At 39.2% G+C, this 24,466-nt stretch overlaps 1 protein-coding gene across 5 annotated transcripts in view; it reads left to right on the forward strand.

Annotated features, from left to right (window-relative positions):
* The window catches only part of TNIK (TRAF2 and NCK interacting kinase), a 413,784-nt gene that overhangs the window by 241,366 nt on the left and 147,952 nt on the right, over positions 1–24,466 (forward strand). For all 5 annotated transcript variants that reach the window (XM_064378648.1, XM_064378646.1, XM_064378644.1 and 2 more), the window contains exons 3-4: positions 6,442–6,498; positions 22,906–23,031. In XM_064378648.1, the coding sequence (XP_064234718.1) occupies positions 6,442–6,498; positions 22,906–23,031 (183 nt within the window). The remainder of the gene's footprint in view (positions 1–6,441; positions 6,499–22,905; positions 23,032–24,466) is intronic.

Consider the following 24,466-nt stretch of genomic DNA (forward strand, 5'->3'; position numbering starts at 1 on the left):
AGCTTTAGTCTTAACTGGGAGCGGAAAACCAGAGTTCACATTTGTTCTCATCATGACAGCTCAGAAGTAAAGCTAAAACCAATTTCTGGTTTCTCTGTGATCTATGGAAAGGGATAGTAAGTTGGTCTCTCTGTAGAGTTTAAAAGAACTTCATCTACTTACATTCATCTTCCAGCTTTTTATTTATGAGCAAAACAATTATAATTCTGCTCACAACCTCACCCTATCTGGTCCCATGTACTTTGTGGCTGGGGAAATGTGGGGGTAGGGGAAACTGACATGGGAAACCAGACGTGTGGCTGGTACCAAGAACCCAAATGCAGCCCTCAAATCTCATGCCTTCATTCAGTCTGTTTTTCAGCAAATATTTGCTGAGTCCCTGCTGTGCAAAGCACTATGAAGGCACAAGGGAAATATATATCCAATCTATTTCCAAGTTCTCTTCATTTGGCTTCTTGAATATCTCTGAATTCTGTCCATTCCCACATTCTCCACCACTTCTATCCTTCCAAGGATATCCTATCCAAGTTGCCATTGCCCTTCACTTGTCTCCAGGAGGGAGCATGACCTTGGGTGAGGTGGCTCTTTGTCTAAGGGCCATTCCCAGAGAGAGACCTGATTGAGAGTTGTCAGGTACTTCAGTCTGTACTTGAGAATCTTGGTGGCACACTGCAGCATCTATGATTGATAGACAGATGACAGATAGATAGATAGATAGATAGATAGATAGATAGATAGATAGATAGAATGAATCAGAAAAGGTGAGACATAAAACAACAGCTGCCATTACTACGTATTCTATATTCTGCTTTTTTTGTTTTGATTTGATTTATTTTCATGGTTCTGGTGATGCATGTTTTGAAAAAATCACGGTGCTGGCTGTGATCAGTGGGGTTGGGTTACGATGCTCTGGGAACACAAAGGTGGAGTACTCATTTGCAATTAGGAAACTGAAGAAGACTTCCTCAGTAAAGTGGAGATTAAACCTAAGGTAAATACGAAAGAGAATGAGCCACTCTCTTCCTGTGTATGAAGGTCATTGGGCAGGAAGATGAAGATGGTGGGGAGAATGTCTGAATTTTCAACAAAGATGGTTTGCTTGTGTGCTTTGCCAGAAGCAAATGTATGTGGGTGACCTAGAAATGAAAGCACTCTGTCTTCCGGGCTAGCCTTAGGCTAGCAGCTGAAAAATCCTCTTGCTCTTCTTTAGAAAATAACAGTAACAGAGGTAAGGCTTACATGACTATGAAAACGAAACTATTGTTTTCTCTTGTATTCATTTTAGGGAGGAGTTAAAGGAAGGGGTAGGGTATCACATTAATAGTACTTGAGTGATTTAGATTTCACCTGGATGTTGAATTATTTTACGTAGAACGAGAACCAGCCTAGTTCATTACCTCAAAAGTGAGAAAGAAGAAGGGAAGAGAGGAGCAGAATAGGTTCCTAAGTATGTCGGAGGACCAGGCTGAACCATGCCCCCAGCACTGAGTGGTCCCAAGGCTCTGCCTCCCTTGTTTAGATGCCTTCCTCATTCCTTTCTGGTGGACAGGCTTTTTATGCTTTAGGACATTATCTGACATTTTGGGGTCCTACCAGGATATCAGTTTTGTTTTTCTAGATTTAGTGTGTTCACTGGCTTTTGCCATTATTGGTTATTTCAGCAGGAAAAAAACATTTAGTTCATCCTTTTATTAAAAAATGACTCAGCAACTGCAATCTGACAGGACATTTTCTCTAATTTTTATGGAGAATTTTTTTAACTCTTTTGTCTCCTTTTAGTTTTTTCTTTTCAGAATTTGTTTAGTTATTGGTTGCACATGTATTTTTGTTGTTGTTGTTCATCCATTTGTTCATTTTAGAGATGGGATCTTGCTGTGTTTCTCAGGCTGGCCTCGAACTCCTGGACTTGAGCCATCCTTCTGCCTCAGCCTCCCAAGTAGCTGGGAGGACAGACGAGCAGCACTGCACCAGCTTGAAACATGTATTTTAGATCTAAATCTACATGGTGTCTATATTTGTATTTTAAATTTCTCTTATAAGAGAAAATAAATTAGCATTGGGGGGTAATATTACATTTTCTCTTTGAAATTCAATTGTAATAACATCCCCCTTTGTTGCACTGTCCCCAAATTTAAAAAACAGTTAAAAATCCTATGCCACGCAGAGATGACTAGTTTGATACTCAGCTGAAGTTAAGGAAAATATTAAAAGTTTGTTTTAAAAAATTTTTTTTATTTTATTTTTTTTTTTTTGAGACGGAGTTTCGCTCTTGTTACCCAGGCTGGACTGCAATGGCACGATCTCGGCTCACCGCGACCTCCGCCTCCTGGGTTCAGGCAATTCTCCTGCCTCAGCCTCCCGAGTAGCTGGGATTACAGGCACGCGCCACCATGCCCAGCTAATTTTTTTGTATTTTTAGTAGAGACGGGGTTTCACCATGTTGACCAGGATGGTCTCGATCTCTTGACCTCGTGATCCACCCGCCTCGGCCTCCCTTAAAATAATTTTTAAAGGCCGGGCGCGGTGGCTCAAGCCTGTAATCCCAGCACTTTGGGAGGCTGAGGCGGGTGGATCACGAGGTCAAGAGATCAAGACCATCCTGGTCAACATGGTGAAACCCTGTCTCTACTAAAAATACAAAAAAATTAGCTGGGCATGGTGGCGCGTGCCTGTAATCCCAGCTACTCGGGAGGCTGAGGCAGGAGAATTGCCTGAACCCAGGAGGCGGAGGTCGCGGTGAGCCGAGATCGTGCCATTGCAGTCCAGCCTGGGTAACAAGAGCGAAACTCCGTCTCAAAAAAAAAAAAAAATTATTTTAAAAGTTTGGTGATAGAAATTTGTGATTTAGGAGTCGGATGGTAAAAGTAGGATAGAGGAGAAGGTATCCTGAGTTTAGCTGTGAGATTTTGGCCTCATCTCTAAAAGGAGAGGATTGGATTAGGCTCTTAGGGGGTCTTCCTACCCAATTCATTTCTGATCTTATGAAGTTGCTTCTTTAAAAACTGTCTTACCATGACTGTGCCTCAGGTTCCTAGCGAACTTTAGGTCGGCTGACTCGCTGCCATTCCCTCCAAGTCTGCCTTCATCTAGATCGTAACTTGGCCTTATATGACAGGCAGCTCATGCTGGGCATGTTCTTCATGACCCTTTCCTGATCAGTGAAGTGTAACAGCGCAGCATCCTTCGTGCTCTAGAGCACGGGGATCCCTTTGCCTGGGAGTGATCTGAGGCTGCTAATTGTTCCACCTCCAGGATCTCATGTAGGCCCAAACTGCCATCCCAAGGTGTATTATTCAGTCATCTGTCAGACCCATCGAGAACTGCTGTTTTAGCTTGGAAATGAAATTTAAAATGGAAGAAACATAATGTTGTTTTCTTTTCCAGTGTTAACTTCTGTCATTTTCCTAGTGGCTACTTTAAAAAAAAAAAACAATAGCAACAACAAAAACCGTGTATAGTAAGTTTTTTCTAAAGAGCTGATATTTTATTTCAACAAGAACTGCCCACTGCCTGCATTTGAAATGTAACACGGATCACTTTTACCCCATTTCATCTCTGGCCTTGGGCCAGTACCATGAGCTACCTCAGCCCCAGGCTGCTAATGGAAAGAATTGGGCATTGAGGTGTCCTTGTAACAAATTATTCACTCAGAGAGGATTTGCTGCTTTGTAAGGGCTTGAAAATCTAGTGCAAAGTCTCTCAAACTGCCTGCTGGCAGACATGCCTCAGGGACTCCCTCAGGAATGAGGGGAATTGTGAGACAGAGCAGACTAGAGTTGGGTGGTCAAGTCCCTGCTTGAACCAGGGGAGTTCCACTTAAGGTTTTATTTGGGAAACAGTAGTGCTCCAAATGAACCACAGGGGAAGGAAGGGAGAGAGGGAAGGAAGACCAGAGAGGGAGAGGGGCATTGATCCTTTGAGGTCCCTGGAATAATACACACAGGGACGTGTTCATTGACGTACAGAGGTGATGAGAGATCGACAGTGAGGTATCGGAGGACGGAGTACTTTAACTGAATCTAGAAAGAGAGAGTAAGTTATCTGAGGAGTCAAGAAGGCAAAGGGCATCCCAGAACAAGAAAACACAGCATCTGAGAGACAAACAATACAATACATTTACAGAAGTGCAAAGAGTTTGTTCTCAAGGTCCACAGAGTAAGAGCAGGTGGGAGCCTACCAAGGTGGTGTGGCAGAAAGGGGTCAGCCCCGGAGGGCACTGCAACATGCCCAGCAGTTTGCCTGTATCCTATTACGGGCACCATTAATATAATTTCAAGGTAAATCAGCTGAATAATATCAGGCAGACCCTCTGTATTTGCCTACATTTCCCCTACCTGCTTTCAGTGCTTTAATAGATAAACAGCCATTATTTAAGATATGATTTATAGCCATTACTTTAAAGTCCACTGTTGGTTGCAAAGCTATGGATTCCTTTGCAAGGGTCATTGTTATGGCATCACAGACTCAAAAGAGGAGGCGGTTGCTACTTTTTCCTTGTGCAGGATTGACTTACGGCTTGCAGGAAAGGTAGTGCTCCTGGTTCGATAGCAGTGATACTTCTCTAGCTTGTGAAAACTAAATTTCTAAAAGCTCCTTGGGTTGGAAGCTGATACCGACTCACCGCCCTCTGCACTAACCACTGAGCCCAGCCTCCCCACGCTTTGTAGATGGGGAAATGAGGGCCCAGACATGTCCGGAGGTCCTGGGCAGAGCCTGGATGGGAACCAGGCCTCGGGGATTGTGGTCCAGGCCTCTTTACAGGGTAACATGCCAACCCCTCCCCGATTTCAGGAAAGTTGACATAAGTGTGAGGGGCTGTGTCAGTGACAATATTGGATTACTGACCTACTGTCTCCTCTGTGTTCTTTTCTAAGTGAGGAGAAAAAAGGGCAGCAGAATGGGGGTCAAAAGCTGAAGGAAGCACCGCCAGAATCAGAGTCAATAGATGCTTAAAGCTGAGATATGTGAGAAGAAAAGAAGACAGGTAGAGTGGGCAGAAGTTAAAGGGCCAGAGGAGTGGGGAAAGTTAGGGTGGTAAAGGAGAGAAGTAGCAGGAAAAGGTAAAAGCTTCAAGAGCATGAGGATATAGGAGCTCTCACTTACAAAATTGGCCCAATGATGTTTTCTACCACAATTTTTAAAAAATTTGGTCCAACTAAACTAGCACGTTTTCACCAACCTCAACTACTGAATCTAGATTGCACCAGGCCAAACACTTTTTCCACACCACGATTACATGTGCCTCCTTACCTGTTGTTAATTCATGCGCATGCCACAGCATCTACGGGGTAGGCACTCACTATTCCAGGTACTGGAAATACATTGATAAGACACAGTCCTTGCCTTTATGAAACATATAGTTTAGTAGGGAAGACAACATTTAAAATTAATCGGAAGACGGGAGCACACATAAGTACAGCCAGCATCTGCTGACAGCAAAACTGCCTGTGTCACTGTCAAGTACTTTATATACATCATCTCATATCGTTCTCCCTGTGATTCTATGTATTAGGTATTATTTCAAGTTTTGAGATGAGGAAACTGAGGCCTGGGAGGTTAAGGGACTTACCTAAGGTCATGCAGCTAGGATCTGAACCCAGCGGATCTTAGAAGCTACATTTTATTGCCTAATAGCAAGAAGTAAAATGTATTTTGGGAGCTATATATAAAATTCACGTAGAAGTCGTCGTAAGTATAACCATTTTTGCTGTCGTCTGAGAGTCACATGTAGACACTGTGTTTTCTCAAGGAGCAAGCAAAGAGAAAATAGTTCTCTTCTGAGAGTGCCCCTTGGCGCACCCTACTCGTTTCTGATTCTGCCATGTCGTTGCTGCTTCATTGTGATTCTAAAGACCAAAAGTGCCCACCTTGGGGAAGCAGTTGCTAACGTTCAGCACTGTCTCCTTGATCGCAAATTTGGATTGATTGCTGTCTCTTTTATTTTAGGCTCCCTTTTAAAATAAAGATAAGAACAATCTCAGATGAGTGATAGCAGAATCATATCCAGCTGAAACCATTACAAGATATTTTAAGAATGAAGGAAACCAAAGTTTCTTCATCTACTGAGTGTTTTCTAACAGAGATATTTGTGTATTCTCCACACAGGCCTAGCTCCCCTTCCATGTAAACCTTTCTCTCACATAAGCTCTTGTCAAATGCCTTGGAGAGGAGGTGGAACCAAATTGTTCAACATTGCATTTTTTATTTAACTGGACACCCACTGTGAAAATAAACAAAGTGACTGGGGATGTTTTACGAGATGAACACAAAATATTTTACAAAATAAAAATATCTACTTAACATGATGTTTCTGTGCATATCTGTCTTTCTGTCTGCCCCCATTGACATAGTACAGCACTGTTCCAAGCAGTTTTTCTTTATGGTATGAATTGAATGCTACTATTGGTCATCAGAACTAAATCTTATTTTTTTTCTTCACAGGGTCGTCATGTCAAAACGGGCCAGCTTGCAGCCATTAAGGTTATGGATGTCACAGGGGTAAGTATCTGTATCTTGCCATCTCAATAGCCATGCAGATGCTCCTTGACTTACCACGGGGTCACATCCTGGTAGACTCATCATAAGTAGAAAATATTATAAGTTGCAAATGCATTTAATACACATAAGCTATTGAACATCATAGCTTAGCCTAGCCTACCTTAAACATGCTCACAACACTTACATTAGCCTGCAGTTGGACAACATCATCTGTCACAAAGCCTGTTTTATAATAAAATGTTGAATATCGCATGTAATTTGTTGAACGCTACAGTGAAGGTAAAAAACAGAATGGTTGTACAGGTACTTGAAGTACGATTTCTACCAAATGCATGTCGATTTCACGCCACTGTAAGTCAAAAAAAATCGTAAGTTGAACCATTGTAAATCAGGGACCATCTGTATATTTGTAATAGAGAAGTTAATGATTAAAAAAATTGTTTTCCTGAAAAATAATCTTCCTAAATAATATCTTTTCCTACTTGTGGTTAACATAAGGAAGAGTATGCAGTAGCTGACTGAAGAGGCCATAGGTAATTACATGTGATATCTACACACTGCCTTATGTAGTTAGAATGAATACTGTGTGCCAATAATTTACATAAACACAACTACAGATATTTGCATATGAATGCAGAACAAGGATTTGAAGGTATTAAATGAATAACACTGAGATTATACAGAAGAAATGAGTCTTAACTGTTTTCCCAAAGGTCTGCCTACCACTGGAGTAGACAGGAGCTTGGATAGCTCTAAGATCTTGGTAGGATATTTAACATGAATATTTCCCAAAACAAAATATTACTGATCAAATAATCATGATAAACACAAATTCTTATCATTATAGAGCAACACTGAAACAAAATTTCTGCCTGGGCAATCAAAAACAATCTACGGAATAGATTTTATTTTAAATGCAATCTAATGTTTTTGATCCTTTTGCTAGGCCTATTTAAAATATTTTAATGCCTTTTCAAGAGTGCACAGCAAAAATCAGACTTGAAAGGATTCGCTGGACATCAAAGGCATGTTAATAATTTTCTGTTGTCCTGGGGATTTTTCTAAGATGTCTGTCTGCTGTACATGAAAGCTAAAAGACCAAAGTCTTCCATTCAGCCCGGAAGTTGATTATTCAATATAAGCAGACATAGAATGAATGGGTCACACAAAAGCATCAAGAACCAATATACAAATAAGAAAGACACACAGTAGGTCTGTGTGTCAAACTTCAACCCATACTTTTTGGGCTCAGTTTGTTACCTTTGATAAGTATATGTCGTGTGATAATTACCTACCGTAATACTCATTTCATTAATTGTTGTTTGTACCACATTGTACTGACTTCTGACTTTCTTTTTCTTATCATTGATCTAAATTCCTCTTTAATTTATATATATTTTTAACCAGTAAAAATTTTGTTCCTATTTATTTACCACTAGATAAAATACTAATTCTTTTTATTTGTCTTAAATACATTATTTAAGTTTCAGGTATTATAAAAGTTCAAATATTTAGTCCCAATTAGTTTATTAAATTCACTTGACCTTTACTAAATAATAAATTACATGTGTATTATGTTAATTTGGTTTAAGAAAACTCTAAATAACAGAGGATTAAGCGTAATAGAAATGTCTTGCTCTCTCACGTTAAAGGACTCTAAAGATGGACAGCCCAGGAATGTATGTCAGCGGTGTGGTAGAGTGAAGGATGTTTTTATCTTTCTGCTCCATCATTCTAATGCATGGCCTCCACAGTTAAGGTTGCTTTATGGTTCAAGATAGTTATCAGATTTCTGCTGATCACACGTTATAGTGGCAAAAAACGGGGAGAAGGGGGAGCAGAAGGGTACAAAGAAGCCCTTTCCAGCGAAATATTTTCTACTTCTATACAACATTACTACTTACTTCTGCTTTCATTACATATATCTAGCTGCAAGAGAAGCTAGAAAATGTAGTCTTTTATTCTACTAATGTGTGCGGTTAAAAATCCAGATTGTATTAGAAAGGAAGGGAGAGTGGATATTGGAATGGTCGATTAGCCGTATCTGACACAAAAATTAAAATCAGATACTATCAGTCTCCACATAGAAACACATTATAAATGTGTAAACATTTTACAAAGCTCAAACCACAGAACGAATCAGAATTTGTTGTGCAATTCAGCTGAAGTCATACTACTGTATTTTCCTTGGGTTGAATAGGATCTCTGCATAATGAGATGAGCTCGACAGTTTAACAATTAATGGTTGTGGAAGGAGTCCAAGACATTCATGATGTAAATTAAATTCTATTGTGTGGTTCTGAAGAACTACAGTTGAGAGTTCCACTGATATCATTAATCTCAGTGCATAAAATGTATATTGATGCTCAAAGTATGATTCTCAACAATTTAAAGCCTCACAAGTAGAACCACAAACTACTTGAGAACTACTGTTTCTATTGCTAGACCACCTTGCTTGGAATGGAAAGTTACACGGTTATTTGTTCCAGAGTATGTATTTTCAATTTAAGGAGTGTCAGTTAGTCTTTCTAAACTGGGTTTCATTAGGCATCTAAGCCCTACAGAAGATGATTTGAAAGACTGTCTTCTTAATTCTCTCAGGGAGGGTACAGAAGCCATTTAACATGCATAAGAATGTCAATCCATTACATAGAGTGGATGCTTTATAGTATCTAGGCTTAATTCTCTTAGGGAACTCCTACTGAGGAGGGCTAGTTTCTGTGATTCAGTCACATCATTGATGATTGTTTAATTACTGACTTAACAAAGGCAAACATGGGTGCACATCAGGAAATGGTTTTCTAATTTTTGTGGTGTCTGATGTGGCATCAAGTGACTTTTGTATCGCTCCCGTACACGTCACAGTCAACATAAGATTTTCTTTGTGAAACTCACATGGTGCCTTTAGAAAACAAGCTATTCTATTTTGCCATGTTGTCTTTCATGTATTACAGAATGCTGTAAAAGCTTCTTACCAATTATTATAATTGTACTCATTATAGCTGCTCTGTTAAAAACTGAAATGAATTCTCAAAGGTCGTCTTTGTTAATTGTATGATATGACCTACTGCAAAGTTACTATAGTTTATTGTTATGAAACTGATAAAGCCATAATCTTGTAATCAATTTTTAAATTGTTTTTATTGTATATCACTTCCTTTTTTATATAAAATAGCCATTGAGAGAACTGGACATAATGCTTATATTTTTCCATTTTTAGAGCTGATTTTTAGAGCAAATTTGCCAACATCTGCTTCAGAATTCATGCTTAAACTCAGTGTTGGCCTTGAAGATCTTCTAGTTCATGAAATCATTATGGAATTTCTCTATTTTGTCAGAGTCTGGGGTTTACCTCTCAGCTGGATTTTTGTACTCTAGAATGACCTACAGCATCTAGGAGGAGCTGGACCCTCCCAGGTAGTGTTTCTCAAAGTGGACCATCAGCATCAGTGGGCAGTAAGCACCCCTGAGGCACTCATGAGAAACGGAAATTCCTGGGCCTGATGTAGGATTTCTGCAGTAGCCTCAAAACCTGCCTTTTCTATAATCTCCTTGGAGTGTCACACACATCAAAATGAGAGTCCTATTTTTCTAGGGTCTTTTATTTACTTATTTTGGGCCACCAAGTGTGAAGGAGCTATGGTTTTGTTTTGTTTTTTGTTGTTGTTGTTTTTGGTTTTTTTTGTTTTCCTTTGATAACCCTGTAAATAATCCCCATTTTCATTTGGGTACAAATTTCTAGTATAAAGTAGGCCCTTTACAATGACGCCCTGAAGTGCATATAGGACTTAATGAAATACTAATGTTGTAAGTTTTTCCCTTTACAATGACTGGTTGTGATTACACTACTCAGGACATTTGGGGTTGTAGTAACAAACCTCCATCCAAACTGAATGAAGCTGGAAAGGGAATTTACTGGCTTGTATGAATTAAAACAATCAAAAACAAAACAAAACAAAAACCAAAAAACGCACAACCTCAGCAGGATGCAGAGCATCACCTAACATGATCAGGATTTTGTCTCTCTCCATCTGTGGGCTCTGCTTTCCTCCCAGTAGCAGCTGCAGGCTCATGTTTTCATTACCTCATTGCCATTGGTCCCAGCAAAGGTGCCAGTCTAAATGTCAGTGGTCCAGCTTGGGCCATGTCCCCGTCCCTGAGCCAATTTCTGACTCTCCAGTCCATGTCTGGGCTGGATGCCTGGCTCCAGAACCTACCACAGGGACAGAGAGTTGATTTGTCAAAGGAAAACCTGAGAGCTATTATAGAAAAGGGTGGGAAAGATGCTGGGTGGGCAAAACCAGGAGAATTCTATGACTATAATATCATATATTATAGTGAGTGTGTTCAAAACTGATTTGGCCCTTCAGTAATGGGTTTCTCGAGTTACATTTTTTATATTCCCATCAAAAAGAATAATGATGGTAGCTAACACTGAATGAGTGATTACTATGTGCCAGAACTCTTTAAAATACTTTCTGGATATTAATTCATTTGATTCTCTCAGCAACTAACCAAGCAGTTTCCATGATTAGCCTCATTTTAGAGATGTGAAACCCAGGCATTTTGTATCTTGCTCAAATAACATGACTGTTAAAGGAAGGAGTGAATATTTCACCCTGAGCAATGTAACCCCATCCTTTAATTCTATCCTCTTAACCACATTGTTATCAGTCTTCAATTAATGTAGTGTTTAATTTCATGTGATTCTTTTTTCACTGATTTTATTCAACAAACATTTACTAAACATCTACTTTATGACAGGCACTAGAAATTTAAAGATGAAAAAAGTGGTCTTTTCCCTGCTCACAGCAACACAACCTTGCCCTAAATATTTATAAATAAAGTTTATGCACGTGATACCAAGGCTATAGAATGTATAAATAATGTTACTTGGAAAGTTTGGTGGAACTGTGAGGAGACAGTCCTCACTGAGGAAGCCCAGGAGGACACTGAGGTGAGGACGTTCCCAGCCAAGAATAAGCTGGTGCCAAGGCATGAGGCTGAGAGGGCATGTTCTGGAAGCTGCCCATGGCTTGGTTTCGAGGTTAAAAGTGCCAAGAAGGGATTGATACAAGATAAATCTAGACACATTAGAGGAGGCCAGGTCATAAAGAAATTGAATACTGTGACAAGGAGTTTACAAGTTTTTTAATTTTTAATTTTCTCAGTAGAACACTTTGATCAAATAGTCTTAGGGAAAAATCCAATATGTAAAAGAGATGTAAGGAGGTTTTCTTTTTTCTTTTTCTTTTTCTTTTTTAACCAAGGGTAGGAGACTGTAAGTCCTGGCTCCTTTCCTCAAACTACTACTAGAGCTAATTCAAGAGCCAGAAGCTGAACAGGAGAGTAGCATGGTAGGATTGATTGCCTGCTAGGAGGATTCATGCTAAGCCCCGCTTCACTGAATTCCTATTTCTGTCTTACTGAATTCCTGTAGGTGAAGCTTATGACCAACCTCCATCTCTTTCTGAAGAGTAAGCAAGTGGTCTTCTCCCACTAGTAGACTGTTTTGCCCAACATTAAAGGGCTCAGTGAGTGTTTGCTGAAATTGGACAAAAATAAAAGAAAAATCTTTTCATCTTGGGTTGTTTGGAAGAGGGGGACACATTGTTCCAAGTATATTTGATTCTTTCATCCCAAAGGGAGGCAGTTCAGTGGCATAATTAATAGTAACACATACTAATAATGCTAATAATAATGACAATAGCCACAGCCAAAAAAGGGGCTAATACCGATTATTTATTATGTGACAAGCATTGTTCTTAGTACTTAAAATGTATTAATTTAATCCTTAAAACAATGTCTGTTAGGAGAGTACTCCTGTTACATCTGTTTTACAAAGGAATTGACAGCACAGAGAACCCAAGAAACTTGCCTGTGCCCCACCGATAATAAATGTGGCAGGGTCGGAATTCAAATCCAGCCAGTCAGGGCATACCCACACTCTTCACAGACATCTGATTATTGGATGAGAAATGGAAGAATATTGCGAGAGCATGGCCTTCAGATTCAGAGAGCTGGGCTTATAGTCCACCGTCTCCTTACTGATTTTGACCTTGGGCAAATCCTTACTTTTCTGAGCCACAATTTTCTTATCAGTTAATATTGCAAGCTTGTTTTGAGGCTTAAATGGGAGGTATATCTTGTACCTGACACATAATAGGTCTTCGATACATGATTTTAATGGTTAGTGCCAGTAAGATACATTGAATGACTAAATAAGACAGGCAATAGGAATGAAAAGAAGATTTTAGAGTGTGCATTAAAATCCTATAGTTGTATATTTTGATGACACCCTGATCTATAAACTACACGCCATACACCTGTGTTAGTTAATTGCTAATATGGGTAAATAGTTGCACTCATCCTGCCTTTACTATCTCAGTTACGGAGTTGTTAGCCTTACCCTGAATAGTATGTAGCTATAAAAATGACTTAGTAGAGCAGGATCCAGGAAAGAAAGTAAAGCTAGATTCTAGAAGCTGAAGGCTGAAGTCACAAGATTTTATTCATTCATTCACTTAAGAATGAATGAATGCACTGTGCTATGGAGTCATCCAGCAGACAAGACAGACATGGGCACTGTTTTTTGAAATCTTATATTTCAGTGCAAGACATTTAGCAGTTAAACAGTCACAGTCACAATTCTGATTAGCTTCGAAGGAGTATGCAGAGTATGAAGAGAGAATCTAAGAAGAAACTGACCTAGCTGGGTGGCCAATAAATGATTTCTGAGAAAGTGACAGCTGTGTGAGATCTACAGGATGAGTAGACCATGGTTAGCCAGGTGAAGGTGTAGAGAGGTACACTTCCAGATTTGGGAGCTTGATCTTCAGGTAGGGTCTGCAAAGCTTGGGGATTCCCACCTGAGGCTCCTCTGCCACAGGGGCCCTTCTGGACAGCTCTTCAGGACTTTTACTTTGGGGCTGTTTATGTAGATGTCTTTAGCAGACAGAACAGTCTGATCAAGCACATGGTCAAAACTTTCAACAGAGAAAAGATAAACAAATGGCTTTTTTGTCTTCATAATACCCTCCACCTTTGGGATTATTTTCAGTGCTTCAATTCTGTATGCTATACAGCATGTAGAACTTGGAAAGCTTCTAGGGTTCTAAAAATGAAAACTGAGCTGCCCACTCCATGTACACTTTAGCATCTGTCCTCATCTTGCATACAGATTAGACCCCTTTTAGTGGCTTATATGTGTCTGGCTCTCTGCACTTGTTCATGTATGCTGGATGTAGGTCCTGGATGTTGGGCTTGTCATGTGTGTATTCTCACATGTTAGAGACATTGCTTAAGAGCAAAAAATAGGCCTGGGGGCTACTGTCTATACTTCTAAACTAATAAAGGTGAGAAGTAGTTGTTCAAAATACTTTTATATCATAATAGCTTGTATTCACTGGTGACTTTTTTGTTTGTACCTCAAAGCACTTGATCAAAAATATAATTAATTCCCTTAGCCCTCTAGTGGGGTGGAGATGCCTGTAGACGAGAAAACTGGCACACAGAAATTGGGGTGTTTGGAATCACTGACTGGACTGTTCAAATCCTGAATTCCAACCAAGCTCCTCAGTAGTGGAACACAGGGTCTCCTTTTGCAGGTCCATCCCTTCCTTTATCCTGCCAACATTTCACACCTCACATTAATTCCCCTCTTTTGACTTTACTAGGTCCTCTCTTGTTGAGCTCTGTTGCTCTTCTGTGACTTGACTTCCTCATCAGTATTTTGGATTTCTATTTAATGACTTGGGAAGTTCAGCTTTTCTTTTTCTTTTTTCCTACTGATCCAAAATGTGCATAAATATATAAATAATATATATATATTGTTTTCCTTTTTGGTGACATTTTGAATCAGTAAGAAAAAAATAAAATATATAATACATATTATGTAAGATATATAATATATATAATAAAATATATATGTATTATATATCATATAAAATAAAAATATATAATATAAAATATATAATACATATAATTATATAACATATTATGTATATATAATATATAATTATATGTATAATAAATATATATGTTTAATATATATTTTTTATTGCACTTTAGGTTCTGGGGTACATGTGAAGAACATGCAGGATTGTTGCATAGGTACATACATGGCAATGTGGTTTCCTGCCTCCATCCCCATCACCTATATCTGACATTTCTCCCCACGTTATCCCTCCCCAACTCCCTACCCCCCTGCTGTCCCTCCCTTAGTCCCCCACAACAGACCCCAGTGTGTGATTCTCCCCTCCCTGTGTCCATGTGTTCTCATTGTTCAACACCCACCGGTGAGTGAGAACATGCAGTGTTTGATTTTCTGTTCTTGTGTCAGTTTGCTGAGAATGATGGTTTCCAGGTTCATCCATGTCCCTACAAAGGACACTTCCTGGCCCTCTGACCCTGGGCATATTGCTTAACCTTCTCTATTCTACATCCATAAATGTGGGTAATACCACTTCTCTCACAAAGTTAGTAAATATGTTAGTAGTTATTTATAAAGCGTTTCAGAACAACATGTCAAACATAGTATTCAGTATATATCGTTGTTATTATTACCAGGTCTTTTGCAGACAATATTTGTTTTTCTCTTTATGACACCAAAAGCCTCCAAAGTAGACAACATGCTACATGGCCTTGGCAAACACTTTTTCTGCCAGGAAAATGTTTCCCTCCCAGACATGCTCTTTTTTCCTTCCCAGCTGGATAACTTTCACCTTGCTTTAAGAACTCAGCTCAAACTTGAGTTTCTTGAAGTTAATTAGATCAGCTACCACATACCTTTCATGGTAGTAATTATTGCATTTGTCTGTGATTCTTTGATTCATATCTGTGGCTTCCACTAAACTGTAGTATAGTAAGCTTCACTGTGGCAGAATCTGAATCTGTTATGCCTATTGTAGTATGATTATATTATTGGCATTTATTTAGCATTATGATTAGGATATGGTAGGCACTTAGTAAATAATAATTCTTCTTTACTTTTTGTTTTCAACTGTTATTTTAGATTGGGGGTACCTATGCAGGTTTGACACTTCAGTATGTTGTGCGATGTTGAGATTTGTGACAAATGATCCTGTCACCCAGGTACTGACCATAGTACCCAACAGTCAGTTTTCAACTCTTGTCCACCTCCCTCCCCTGTAGTAATTCATCTTTATGTTCATCTGTACCCAATGCTTAGCTCCCATTCGCAAGTGAGAAATACAGGATTTGGTTTTCTGTTTTTGCATTAATTTGCTTAGGATAATAGCCTCCAGCTCAACCATGTTGCTGCAAAGAACATGATTCCATTTATTTTTATGGCTGCATAGTATTGCATGGTGTATGCATACCACATTTTCTTTATCCATTCCACCATTGATAGGCACCACGGTTGATTCCATGTCTTTGCTATTGTGAATAGTGCTGCAGTGAACATGTGAGCACATATATTTTTTTGGCAGAATGATTTGTTTTCTCTTAGATATATACATAGTAATGGAATTGCTGGATTGAGTAAATCATTCTTGAATGAATTGATTTAACTTAGAATTAACATATACGGCCAATCCAAGTACTGCCTGCAGAATGTCCTAACAAAGTCCTATCAATGCTACAATGAAGAGATAGAGACTTAGACAACTCATTGGACCACTCTGAATGTGTTTGTTTAAATCTGTTATATGTAATAGGTTTATTACATCTAATTATTTAATACAGTCTATTGTAATTATTTATTACAATCTATTAGATATAATAGATTTAAGGAAACAGATCCAAAGGTATATAACTTGACCCTGAGATAATTTTAGGTGATTTACATGCTTAATTCTCATTTAATTTTAAATATATTTTGACATTTAATAAACTGATTTAAAAAGCAGACCTCAAACTGTATGTTATAAACCAACTTAGAACACACTGGAAAATGCCCACCTCTTAATTTGTGCTGCTAGGTTACCCTATTCATGTGCAGAATATCATTGATTGTGAAGATCCTGCTAAAATTTCAAGACATGCTCTTAACTATTTCAACTATTTATCTTAGGAAACGCAGATTTTTCTCCCTCCTATAGAACTGAAAAAAAAAAAAAGAAAATTAATAAGATATTAGAGCTGATGTGTAACTTTAAATTTCTAATTTTGTATTCACTAGAACAACTTCTTTGTTGTCATTGACTAATTATATAAGTAGATATTGCATAGTTAAACAAATAAATGTTTACTGATTCAAAAAATTTAGTTTTTGTCAGCTATATATTAACATGCTAAAAAAAAATTCTGTTGCAGGGAGGGATTTCACTATTACAAATTATTTTAGAAACTTTTTTTTTTTTTTTGAGATGGAGTTTCGCTCTTGTTACCGAGGCTGGAGTGCAATGGCGCGATCTCGGCTCACTGCAACCTCCACCTCCTGGGTTCAGGCAATTCTCCTGCCTCAGCCTCCCGAGTACCTGGGACTACAGGCATGCGCCACCGTGCCCAGCTAATTTTTGTATTTTTAGTAGCAACGGGGTTTCACCATGTTGACCAGGATGGTCTCGATCTATTGACCTCGTGATCCACCTGCCTCGACCTCCCAAAGTGCTGGAATTACAGGTGTGAGCCACCGCGCCCGGCCCCTTTAGAAACTTTTTTAAAACCACATTCTAGAGCATAGTGATGATCCCTTCAAATTCTCATAGCCTGGGATTCTTTAATAATAACTAGTCTCCTACTTTTTGCCACATTCAGTCAATGCTGAAGGTGAGAATGATAGATAACACAAACATCTGCTTCATGGCAACAGCTGCTGTGAAAGCAGAGCAGGTGAGCCAGAGCAGAGATGGTTCTAGCCAGTGTCCACACATCTATGGAGTAGTGGTATTTATGAATCTATACACCTTATACTTCTCTCTAGACTTCATCCGGACCAGTCCCTTGGACTTGCTGTAGGAATTACGTGGTTTTATTCCTGTGCCATGGATTGAGAGTTAAATGTTGGGCAGATTTTATTACAGAGCATATTAACCAATATTAAATGTTTTATTCCATTTTTAAATCCTAGCATATCATAGGTACTTAAAGTGTATTCCCCTTCTTAAAATCCCTTCTTTATTTCTTGAAATCAATCCTAAGCAAATATTATTGTATGCTAACAAGCTCCTTTAATTGGAAGACTAAAGTCAGGGTTCTCTTCCGCCCTGGATTAAGGTGCTCTTAAATTCTTCCGATTAACAACTTTGGTTTTGGTCACCATGGATAATTGCCCATCATCTGACTAGTAGTTTTCTGTATAGAATTAAGAATACTGGCTTTGGAGTCAGCCAGATCTGGGCTGGAATCTGAGCTTTAACGTTTAAAATATGAGTGAACTTGGGAAAGTTACTTAACTTCTCTGAGACTCATTTTACTCATTTGTAAAATAGGACCCAGCTTCATAGAGCTGTTTTGAGTGCTCAGTAAGATAGTTCAAACATAGCCCCTGGTACACAGTAAACATTATGTGAGGTTTTGGCTTTGGCTATATATATATATATATATAGTTTTTTTTTTTAATTGTATTTTAGGATCTGGGGTACATGTGCAGATCATGCAGGATTGTTGCATATGTACATATGTGGCAATGTGGTTTGTTGCCTCCATCCCCCTGTCACCTATATCTGACATTTTTCCCCATGTTATCCCTCCCCACCCTCCCCATCCCCCTGCTGTCCCTCCCCTGGTGCCCCCCAATAGACACCAGTGTGTGATGCTCCCCATGTGTTCTCATTGTTCAGCACCCATCTATGAGTGAGAACATGAGGTGTTTGATTTTCTGTTCTTATGTCAGTTTGCTGAGAATGAGGTTTCCAGATTCACCCATGTCCCTACAAAGGACACGAACTCATCACTTTTTATGGCTGTATAGTATTCCATGGTGTGTATGTGCCACATTTTCCTTGTCCAGTCTATCATTAATGGGCATTTGGGTTGATTCCAGGTCTTTGCTGTTGTAAACAGTGCCGCAATGAATATATGTGTGCATATGTCTTTATAATAGAATGATTTATAATCCTTTGGGTATATACCCAGTAATGGGATTGCTGGATCAAATGGAATTTCTATTTCTAGGTCCTTGATGAATCGCCACACTGTCTTCCACAATGATTGAACTAATTTATACTCCCACCAACAGTGTAAAATTTTATGACCACATGGTGACAATCATGTTGCTATCAGAGGTGGTTAGTGGCTTAAAAGTGGTTTCAAATGCAAGGAAATAGATAATTCCCACTAGAATTATCTATTTCCTTGTGTTTGAAAACTGCCTATCTTCCCATGGTTTCTCATCTTCTGGAAGGCCAATCCCGCTTTCTCACATGGGGGCCGAAGGGTTCTCTGACAAGCAGTAGGAGAGGGCCAGTCTCAAAGCACAAGTGCTTTTCAGGCCTCTGTTCCATCACATTTGCTAATGTCCCCTTGGCCAAAGCAAGTCATGTGGCCAAGCCCAGGTTCAAGGAGAAATGGACTCTACCTTGAGATGCAGGTAGGCCACATATCATGGTCTTTTTCTTTTTCATTCTACCACAAATACTAAGCAATAAGTAGATCCTGTGATCTTGAGAAAAAATATCTTTTTTTTTTTTTTTTTTGAGACGGAGTTTCGCTCTTGTTACCCAGGCTGGAGTTCAATGGCGCGATCTCGGCTCACTGCAACCTCCGCCTCCTGGGTTCAAGCAATTCTCCTGCCTCAGCCTCCCGAGTAGCTGGGACTACAGGCATGCGCCACCGTGCCCAGCTAATTTTTGTATTTTTAGTAGAGACGGGGTTTCACCATGTTGACCTGGATGGTCTCGATCTCTTGACCTCATGATCCACCCACCTCGGCCTCCCAAAGTGCTGAGATTATCGGCGTGAGAATATCTTCTTTATATTAAAACTAAAGCTACATTTAGATAAGCACTTAATCATTTCTAAGCCCTGAGAAGTGGCTTACATAGGTATTCTTATTCCTATTTATAGCTGAAAATGACTGACATTTGGAGAGTTTAAATGCTATGGCTGAGGTTAACACAATGAGTATGACTGAGTTTTGAAGTCTCCTGATTTAAGTAATGCTTATTCCTAGAGCACCAGACTTAGCTTATTGAAGTTACTCTTTTAAATGTGTGACAGTTTGGTACCACGACTTTATTTTTCATTATTGCCCAGTTTATCAGAGAGCTTGATCCTTCTGCTTAATACTTAAGATTTAGAAATAGTACATTTACAAAATAGAGGATATTCCTCCCTTATAACTTTTTAGTTTAATTCTAGCCTCCATAGCTCTCTTTGTCTCTTTGGAAAGCATTGTAACTCATCTCTCTTGATGGGCCATGTTGTGAGAGGCTGAACTCTTTATGGCATGGTCAAATGAGTTCTTCTCACTAGTAAGGGCCTTCCTTTCTATTTCACTGAATAACTTACTGCCATCTGTGCCCTAGAGTAAAAATCTGGATAAACAGTAGCCCTGAAGGCCTGCTAAATTGTATGCTCACTTAAAAGGTTGCATAAGATCAAGATAAAGGATTTATATTTCAGAACTGCCTAACCATGACCCACAGTGGTTCCATAATTGTGTTTGGAAACAATGCAATTTAAACCTAAAATTCAAGTGACTTACATTTTTGCCCTCTACCCATTTATTCATTTATTTTTTGCTTCCTTAGATTACTAATAACGTTTACTTTGTAGTACACTTTGTAACTCACATGCTTTAATTACCACAAAATGCTGGGACTTATAATATCTTTATCTCATTATAAATGAGAAAACTTAAGCTCCAAAAAGATAGGTGACTTTTTTGAGATCCTGCAGCCAGAAAGGAATGGTGCCCACACTCAACATGTACCCCGTCAGCCCACCCTCATCTTTCTGATCCCGTACTCAATGCATATGCTTTCCTTACAGTCATATTGCCTCAGTTTACCTTTGCAAAATGGTGGAGAAGGTACTGATTTTATTCTGACCTCCAGTACTATTTATTTTGGATTTAATTACATAGTGGCTTCTGCTCCTATTTAACTGTTTTATGACTTCTTATTTTCTTAATGACATGGTGAGCTTTTTATAGACAGTGCCCACCTCCCCTGTCTTTCCCACATCACGCACTATCCTGCTAAGAGCTCAGGAGGCCAGTGGTAAATACTTGTAGAAGCAGCCTGATTTCTCACTAAGAATGAGTGACACTAAGACTGACAGGCTGTGGTTGGAAAGTGCTCCATGTCTTTTATTACCTCACGTAGTTACCTTTTATTGTTTTCAAGGTTTAATACTCTCTATATTTATTTGTAATTTAGACATCATAAAATTCTGAGCAGCTGTCGATGCTGTGCTGCCCACAGAAACCCTCAGGTCGGTTTTCTCCCTTTCTATTGAGGCTTCCCCAAAGTATATCCGCTCACATCCTACATTCATCCACAGTTATTTGGCCCACACAGCAAGTTTAAATAGCTAATACGCACCATAGTAAGACATTGGAGGTGCGCTGTAGGGACCCTTCAACAAGTTGAAGGCCCGTGAAGGTCATTTGCTCCATGACCTGCAGCGAAGGCATGGGGAGTTTCTGATGGCTGCGGAGAAGAATAGGTCAGCAGCGTGCCTTCCCCATCTCACTCCTTAACTCCCTTCCCCGCTGTTCTGGCCACGCGCCTCTCCTTAGTTCAGCATCCCAAGCATAGTTTCTATTTTGAGATTACCTAGTCTTCAGCTTAGTTAAGCCATGTGATATGTAACATGCTTTACTTTCTGAGGTTTGCAAATCCCCTTTGTTTTTCCTAAAGCTTATTTTAGTAAATAAGCATGGTCAGCAAATGTCAGCACTTCACTATTCTCCTCACCCTATTCCTACCTGTTCCTTCTAACATCTAACATCACTAATGCTGCTCTAGGCATTGGGGTCTTTGCAGGTATTCATTCTTTTAGTCGCATTTATTCACAGACACTTTGCTTGGTGCTAGGCATGTTACAGAGAACAAAGCAGGCAGGATTCCCGAGTTTACAGTTCTTACGGACTGATAAGGAGAAGATACCTTAATCAAATGATAAATGTGGGTGGCAATTATGATAAGTGCTACAAAGGAAAAGATACATGATGATTCACAGGGCTAGAACCAAATTGGGCAGATCAGGGAGCTTTGCTGGGGAAGGAACTATAGAACTGAGATCTGAAAATCTGAAGAGGAGAGCTTACAACATATGGAGAAGAGAGTCAAATAATGGGGTAATCATGGGACATAACTCCATACCGACGTCAACAAATACAGCAGGTATGTGAAGGAGTGTAGGGGCTATGACCAGATGCAGTGGGGGGACTTGACATTGCCTGAGAGAATTAAGGAAGAGATCCCTGGTGAATGTCGATTAAACTCAATTAGAAATGGTGAGTAGAAACTATGTGAAGAAGAGGCGGGGAAAGAAGACAGCACACGAGAGACTGAATGAAGTCCCAGTAACACTGGAAGGAGGCAGTACAGCTGGAGGGGAGGAGGGACACGGGACAGCGTGGGTGGTATTTCAGGTCATAGTAATGTCACATCTTACACTCGGGGATAGTCATAGCTTACTGCTGCATCTAAAAAATTATCCTGGGGTAGAAACTTCTTCCCCCAACCTCAATAATAAAGTACTCTTCTGCAGTCCAACCAATGTGTATGCATCAAGAAAATGAAATGATGGGAGGTCACACCATCTCCACCAGCACTGCAAGGACCTCCGAAAAGGGTCCAGGTTGGTGGATGCCAAGTCAAAATTTACAATGAATGAAACCTGAATATTAAGAAACTAATTCTGTAAGAGAGTTGTCTCTTTTTACATCCTCAGCACCACCACATTGCCCCCTTTCTTTCTGCGTTGAGTTTCCTGAAGGTGAGGTGGGTACTCCTGCTTTGTGAACTTCCTTAGATCTAGAGAACTTACCTTTGCCCCTTTCCCATCTGACTTTCATCATCTTCAGTCAGGTACTTCAATGAAAGGAGGCTTCAAAGAAAATGAACCTAATAAAATTGAATTCTGAGAGCCCATGGTTTTAATATTTTTCACTTTCCTCAATCTTTCTTATACCAGATAGAATCAGTAATACACACCTGATGAATGTAGTTCCCAGAGGCCTACAGTGAATTTTATCTCAGTCTTTCTACAGCGATCTCTTCTAGGTGAAGAGATGAGGGGTTGTTTGGGGCGTTTTTGTTTTGTTTTCCAATGGATTGTGCTATGCCTGTTTGTTGTGCAAACAGAAGACTCTCTTGGACAGTCGATGTGTTATCTTTTAGAATTGTTCTTTGCATTCATACGTAATAATTATACTCATTTGTTTACCAAGGAAGAAAAAACTTAAAGAATTTAGATTGTGTTGAAGAACAGAATCTTACAAACAACAATGGATTTTCATGACAGAATTTTTATATTGTTCTCATACAGGATGAAGAGGAAGAAATCAAACAAGAAATTAACATGTTGAAGAAATATTCTCATCACCGGAATATTGCTACATACTATGGTGCTTTTATCAAAAAGAACCCACCAGGCATGGATGACCAACTTTGGGTATGTAGTGCTGTCTATACTGGCTTTATATACATGAAGAACAAACAGGGCCAAATGATTCATTTTTCTATCCTCAGGACTAAATTTGATTAACTCCTTCTTTAACCCTTAGCCACCATAGTGTCCATAACATAGTGTTTTCAGGACTTTCTCCCATTTCATTAAATATCTGTCTTTTCAGTATCTCTAAATATTCCTTCTATACCTTGATCTGGATCATCCCCAAAGCCAATTGTTAAGTTCTCTGTTTTGTTTTCTTTTTCCCACTAATTGACAAAAATAAAACATAATAAAATTGTAAAATAAACACAATTTTATTGTGTTTTTATTTTAGGCAACATGCTATTTACATTTTGTGAACTGTATCATTTATTTTGCTTCTTTGAGTTAGGTATTATTATTTTCCTAATTTCTTGAATGATGAAACTAAGGTTTAGAGAAAACTGAGTAAACTGTTACAACGTCAACGTAGCTATCAGTGATGGAGCTAGGATCTAACCAAGCTCTGTGAGATTCCTTGTCTATCACTAACGTGTGGGTGACTCTGAAACATAAACTTGATCTCTGTAAGTAGAATCTCTAATACAGTGTCTGGTACCAAGCAGGGACTCTGCAAAGGCTGTTCTCCTTTCATGTTTCCCCAGTCCATGTAGCTATGTGCCCCAGTCCTTTATCTTTGACAGTCAAAGAGGCAGTTCTCATTGGCTGTCCCACCAATGAGTTTACTGTGTTTGATACCAAACCCTGTCGCTGCTCTGCCTAGTCCAGATTGCCTTTTTCTCACCTTGCTGGTTTCTGTCCTTGGAACTTTTATTCACTTAGTCCTTCAGCAAGATTATAATGCTGTGTTGGTTTGGCCTCCCCTTACCAATTTTATAATCACTTCCCTAGTACAGGCCCATTCAGAGGAAGCCTGGACTTTACAATGGCCTCCTACTTGATCTACTTCTCTTTCATGCTTTCTCCTTCCCTCTACCCTCCATCCTTCTGTCCCTCCTTCCCCTCTTCCTCTCAATTTCTGTTCATCCCACCTGTTGTTGTTATATTAACGCTTCTAAAAATACCTTTTTAACCACTTACCATCTTGCTCATTTTCCAGAGGTTTTGTATGTGCCTAACAAAACAATTTTACCGCATTGGCAAGAGCCTACTATATGCCAAGTACTGTGCTGAACTGTGTAGATCTAGTAATAGCTATTTCATGGAGAATTCCCAAAGTACTCAGTGTTGGGTAGAAGTAACTCTTTCAATGCATCAGACATTTCCAATCCAGTGGAGAAGACAGAATATAGACACCGAATGCAGTCATGCAATCAGTGACCAAAAAGGATATAACATTGTTAGCTTATAAAACTAACAAGATTTTCGTGTCATTTAATATGAATACTCAATCTTTGGAAATGAAAAGAACTGTTGGGATTTTTTTTCTCCATAA

This window comes from Aotus nancymaae, unplaced genomic scaffold (genome assembly GCF_030222135.1).
Source record: "Aotus nancymaae isolate 86718 unplaced genomic scaffold, 86718_ANA_hifiasm-v0.15.2.pri h1tg000019l, whole genome shotgun sequence".
NCBI classification, from domain to species: domain Eukaryota; kingdom Metazoa; phylum Chordata; class Mammalia; order Primates; family Aotidae; genus Aotus; species Aotus nancymaae.